This window comes from Thamnophis elegans, chromosome 11 (assembly GCF_009769535.1).
Source record: "Thamnophis elegans isolate rThaEle1 chromosome 11, rThaEle1.pri, whole genome shotgun sequence".
NCBI lineage: Eukaryota > Metazoa > Chordata > Lepidosauria > Squamata > Colubridae > Thamnophis > Thamnophis elegans.
This window is the reverse complement of record NC_045551.1, coordinates 66,985,466-66,991,455: the sequence shown is the minus strand read 5'-3', so window position 1 is coordinate 66,991,455 and position 5,990 is coordinate 66,985,466. Positions and strand designations below refer to the sequence as shown.

The window sequence follows — 5,990 nt, the reverse complement described above, 5'->3', positions numbered from 1 at the left end:
GCTGGGGAATTCTGGGTTGAAGACCAGACATCTTCAAGTAGCCAAGGTTGAGAAACACTGATTTAAAACATTTGTTTTTATAAACGATCATGAAATATATTTTTCATTTAAAAAAAAAAGATAATTAGTCTCACCCAAGAACTTAGGCAAAGACAGAACTAAAGAAAACTGTTCGTTTCTCTCCTTACCTTTGAGATGACATAAAGAGATTTGCCATTCAATCTCGATAGGGAGTATTGGGGCTGATAGTTACAGCTGGCTAGAAAGCTGCTACCCTATGCTCCCCCAGCCCCCCCCCCCAAAAAAAATCCCTTTCAAGTTTAACAACTTCATAGGTTTGTCTGAGCACAAACAAAGCTCGTGGTCAAAAGTAATGCCAATAGTTTTAGTGCATAATCATGAAGGCAATTATTGGTGCCTGCCTTCCATCCGGATTTCCCCTTTTGTAGATCACTTGTCATCCCATCAAAGCAGCTTGGCCAGCCAGAGCTGTTGTGGTGATCTATGGCTTCCCCACTACAGCTTTTTCTCCTGGGAAGAGCAAAGATGGTAGGGGGGCAGCTGGGCTGTACATTTCTGCTTCCGTTCTTCTGGTTTGTCCACGCTTTCCATGCTTGTTGGAGCTATGAACATGCAATGTAGGTAGGCAGAAAAGGTGGTGGTGGTGGTGCCCTATCACAGAGGTTGGTGTAGAGACTGATGGGGCCAGCAGTAGAATCTGCCAGGCTGAAGTCGGCAGAGATCCCCGAGTCGGAGACCATCTGGTAGCTGCTTTTGAACCGAGGCTCTGCCTGGTGACCTTTTGGAGAGAGACTTTCGGAGCTGGGATCAAACACGGTGTAGTCGAAGCTAGAAGAAGCTTGGCTGGGCTCCGTAATTCTTGCTTCTTCTGCCAGCACCAGGTCTGAATCCTCGCTGCTGCTGTGCCTACCCAGCAAAAACGGGGAGCCGTTTCCTCCTAAGCAGCATGGCATCACATTTTTATCCAGTACTAGGTAATCATCCAGAGACAATTCTGGAGAATAAGGCAGCTCCACTACAGAGCAGCTCTTGGGGGGAAGGGGAGGAGGACAGGGAGGGCTGTCCACTTTGTGGCCATCACATTCGGATAATAGTTCCACCAAAAATGGCTGCTCCTCCAGATAGTGGGTATTCTGGCTCCACCACGGGTAAGTGTTCTGATGGCCCAACCACAACTGCGAAAAAGGAAATTTCTACGTCAAGGAACAGGATATGGAACGTCCCCTTCTCTCCCCCTTTTAAGTTATTTTCTCACCAGTGTCTTTGTATTTCCTTTCCTGCATCCCATTATATGAATTTCTTTGGTTTTTCACTTTATTGCATAAACATTCCTGTTTCCAAACATTTTATATCAAGCTAGCTTTGTTCAGCTGCTTAATAGCAACAACAAGAATATGTTGAATCCTGAACATTCAACAGAGCTGCTACGTCCCCACCTTCATTTTCCCATAGGGTGCCAAATTATTTATTTTTCATTAGGATTCTTTGGCCCCACAAATACGCTTGTAAAACAGGTGGCCCAGGTGAAAATATGTAATGCCCGACTCCTATGCCTTATCCTTAAGAGACCTCATTTTAAATAGCTTTCACTGTCTTGTATGTACTATTGTCTGTTCTAAATAGGTCATTAATGGCTTATCGAATAGTTAGCAATTATTGTTGAAAAGTTTCAAATGCTTAATTCTTTTTAGAGAGTGTGGCACTATTGGGAAACATACCAAGTGGTCCAGACCATTCTTATTCTGTATATTAATCAAATATTTGCACATGCTTTAATAGGTTTTATTTTTCAGATGTGTCCTTGTTTCCAGCGAATCTGGATCCCAGTTTGGATAATGGGACATTAGAAGAAGTGTGTTTTAAACCTATTGTTAGTCCTTGTCATTTTTCAGATTTCCATACAAAGGGAATATATTTTATGAGTGTACAGTTTCACTCCAATGTGCTGGCATCAAATGCATGCACATGAACATATATTTTAATGTATTTTTTCATCAGAGTCCATTTTGTTGACTCTGATGAAAAAAATACATTAAAACATACGTTCATACGCATTTGTATTGTAGATATTGCTCTCTACATGTTGGAGGATTTCCCGTAACATGCTAATGCCACATGGATCAATTTTAGCGCCTTAAAATTTCCAAATTCCTTGCCCCATTTAAATTATTTTAAATGCTTATTCTCAATTATCCTTTTTGATACCCTCTGATTGAAAGTGTTTGGCCACCAATTATTCCTTAATTTAGAATTGAGAATGTAACTTGAGTGTTCTTAAGGACACCACTACAATGAACCACTTTGGTGTAGGAAGGAGAAACTAGGAGAAAGTAATTCGGGAGGGCAGACGGAGCAATACCTGGAAGTTGCCTTTGTAGATGGTGAAAAGGTCTTTGAATTCATGCTCCGGGGAGGGTATCACAGGCCAGATCTTCTTTTTCAAAAATCTGGTGAAAAATAGGAGGACAGAAGAACACTATTTAAAATAAACATGAAAGCACTTCTTCCCACCCTTCATGCTTAGTACAGGTAGTCTACGCCATAAAACCATACATTTAGTGACCATTCGACGTTAGAATGATACCGGGAAAAAATGGCCATTTTTCACACTTAAGACCATTGTAGCATCCCCATGGCCATGTGATCAAAATTTGGGCACTTGGTAACTGACATGTTTATGGCAGCTGTACGGTTCTGGGGTCAAGTGAGAACTTAAGAACTACGCCAAAGATGGTCATAAAATAGGGCAAAACTCACTTAACAACTGCCTTGCTCAGCAACCGAAGTTTTGGGATGATAAGTTAAGGGCTACCTACTACGCTAAGTCTAGAAATGCTCTTATTGTCTATAATTCTGGAATAAAGGAGGAGAATATCCATTGGATTAATTTCAGTGGGAGAAGAAACTCGTTTCTCAAGTGGCAGAAATGTACCTGCGGTTCGACATCAGGGTGATGAAAGCCAAAAGCAAGATAATCACAATTAAAATGGCAGAGAGAATCAGAATGAGTGGGTCCAGATCTGCAAGGAAGAAAATGGGTTAGGCTAGGTAAAGTTACTCTAAAAAGGTTATATTTCTTAATTAATTATCTTCACTGGAAGGACCTGACCACGTTATAAAACCACAGTATTGATTAGATAAGCTAGTGAAGAAATTGCATAAGCTGAAGTAGTAGCAAATTTTGAAAGATGACCCACCAATATACTGATACTTTTTCTGGAGTTTAATCAACTATATACTTTTCCAAAAGTGAACCATGATGATTAAATACTGAAAATTAATAAGAACACTATTTTAATTGGATCACCATGTTAGAATCTATGGAATCAGGTTGTGGTGATGGTGTTGGCGCTGCATTTTAAATAGGCAATTTATGATCAAATGTATTTTTCTCTGCGACATCAAATACCACCATCATTCCTAATGTCTTCCTGAAGGTTGTAATTGGACTGGTAGTGTGAATGAAAATCTTTTGGCTCAAAAGATTGGATGAAGCAAATAAGTTTTTAAAGTGCATTTCTCAAAGTGTGTATTTATACAGCGCATTCAGAAAGCATTCAGACTCCCTTCATTGTCAATTTTGTTATTCTGCACTGCACCTGATTCTACATTTGTTGAAATTCATTTTTCTCAAATTAACAAGTATATAATTTGGCATTAATCCATATTTAATGACAAATTCTAACAAAATATTAATAGTGTGGTGAAAGTCCAATCCTTGCCTCTGGATTAAAGTATTATTCTTCTGGAAATCTTTCATAGTATTTAATTTTGGCAGAGAGTTAAAGACAATAATTCAGTGTACATGCCAATAAATAAATAGCAAGAAAGAGGCAATACAGGAATACACTGGCAGACGCACACTTCGGTTATTCTAAATAAATCAATGAACCAAGATTGGAAGGATTTAGGAGCTCTGAGGCTCAGAGAAAAAATACGGGAGCAAAGTTGTTCCATCTCTTTCAAGCTGAAAAATGTTTTGATTTGTTTAATACTTGGAACCTCTGGTCAAGAGGCAGAGCTCGAATGATAGAAAAATGGCAATAAAAATATGTGCTTATTTAATTCCTTTATGAAAATGTACATGTTACAGCAATTTAAATTTCCAAAAATGAATGTTCCACCTACTGTATCAGAAACTACCCGCACACATAAATGTAAAAACAAATGATTTATTGTACATGCACTGTGCATTTTTCCAATGTACAAAAAAATGAAAACTTGAATTCCACAATTATTTGGGAGGCTAATGTTTTAATCAGACCAATCAATGTTCAATGACTGTGATATGATTACTTTCCCTAAAAATTAGTATGGATATCTCTGACTGCTCAAATGGCCTTTTTAGGGGTTGGGGTTTTGTTTTGATATTTATTTATTTATTGTTTTGGCCTGTATTCTTACATGGAACATCTTTCTTGCAGAATCTCATGGTTCCAGGAATCAATCTCAGTTTTAAAAAATCCTACTTTGGAGAGATTCCGTCATGGAAGAAATGAATGCTTCCAAGTGTAGCAGCGGAAGCAGATTTTGAACTTTGAAAAAAAATAGGCAATGCTATGTGAGCAATGGAATCGCCCACAGTTAATTATCTAAATGTACCACTCAAAGTACAAATGGCAATTATGAAAATGGACTCTATGAAAGAAAAGGAAAATAAGATGAAAATGAAAGCAAATAGAGAACAGTTGAGTCCTACCATGTTTTCCCAAAAATAAGACAGGGTCTTATCCCCCCCCCCCCAAAAAAAAAGTGCTTGGCCTTATTTTTCAAGGAGGTCTTATTATTTTTGAGGTGCAGGAGTCAGTGAGCCTGGTCACCTCATGGCTGCTGCTGTGTTGCAATATTTTGGGGAAAGACTTATTTTTGGGGAAGGGCTCATTTTAGTGCATGCTCTCAAAAGCCCGATTGGGCTTATTATCTGGGGAGGTCTTATTTTCGGGGAAACGGGGTAAAAAATGGATTGGGTACCTATATCCACGAAATAGTTAAAGGACAATGTATAGAAATCATAAACATACTTTTTACATTGGTGGAATAAATTCAGATAAGTTATTACATTTTTAATGATGAAAATGTTTTCAGAACATTGGTCTTTCTTTTTTGAGCATTAATGTCTATAAGTTGGGAGAAATTTTGATCGAAGCTATTAGCAACTGCTCAGTTACAAGAATATAGACTAAAAGTCACATCAAAGTTATTCTATTTGAATACAATGTCTTTATTTTTAGAAATGTTCAGGAATAATCCGAAAATAGCTTCTAAAACAATAGTGTAGTAAACAAAAAGTTGGTTACTTAAAAAAAACTAATAAAAGAACATAAGTTTTATCTGGAGCTGGAGATGTTCATTTCAATATGTCTTCAGGCCTTAAAATTAACAAAGATAAAACAAAAATTAGAATTCTGTATGTATATTGTATTACTTGTGACATAGTACAGTTGTTAAAATTAGTCTCTGTTGCAATTACTGGTTTTGACTTTGCTCAGATTAACAGAAAAATCATATTTATAAATGCAATTAGTTTATGCAGTCTATCAAGTGCTTTCAGTCTGAATGCCTGTTCTTTTAAAACCCTGCCAATGAGGGATTGCTAAAGCCTATTGAATTTCTTCTAGCTATTGACCCTTTAATTAATAATTTTCTGGTGGGAGTCAGGAATTGCTATTTCCTCTTTCTAGCCAGAGCAATATAGCATCAGTCCTTGATGTCCCTATACTGAGTCATGAAAATAAAAGTCTTTATAGCTGTACTGCAGAAGAATACATCCTTCTTTTTAAATTTCATGCCCGTGTCCTATGCATAGCTTAAGCACCAGTCTTACAAAGGACTTTGATAGAAAACCTTGTTGGCAATGAAAAGATTAGGAAATTAGCCAAGAATCTTGCATAAAATTGTGTTGTATCCAAAAATCCTCTTAAATATATGTTTTATTTAGCATTACCTTATTATTTTCCTGGACACGTTTA

At 37.4% G+C, this 5,990-nt stretch overlaps 1 protein-coding gene across 1 annotated transcript in view; it reads right to left on the bottom strand.

The window, feature by feature from the left end:
- Positions 1-602: 602 nt before the first annotated feature.
- Positions 603-5,990, bottom strand: part of LOC116514652 (erythropoietin receptor-like) — a 47,492-nt gene continuing 42,104 nt past the window's right edge. The window contains 3 exon segments of the mRNA XM_032226268.1: positions 603-1,196; positions 2,381-2,468; positions 2,954-3,041. Of these exon segments, the coding sequence (XP_032082159.1) occupies positions 624-1,196; positions 2,381-2,468; positions 2,954-3,041 (749 nt within the window). The 3' untranslated portion in view covers positions 603-623.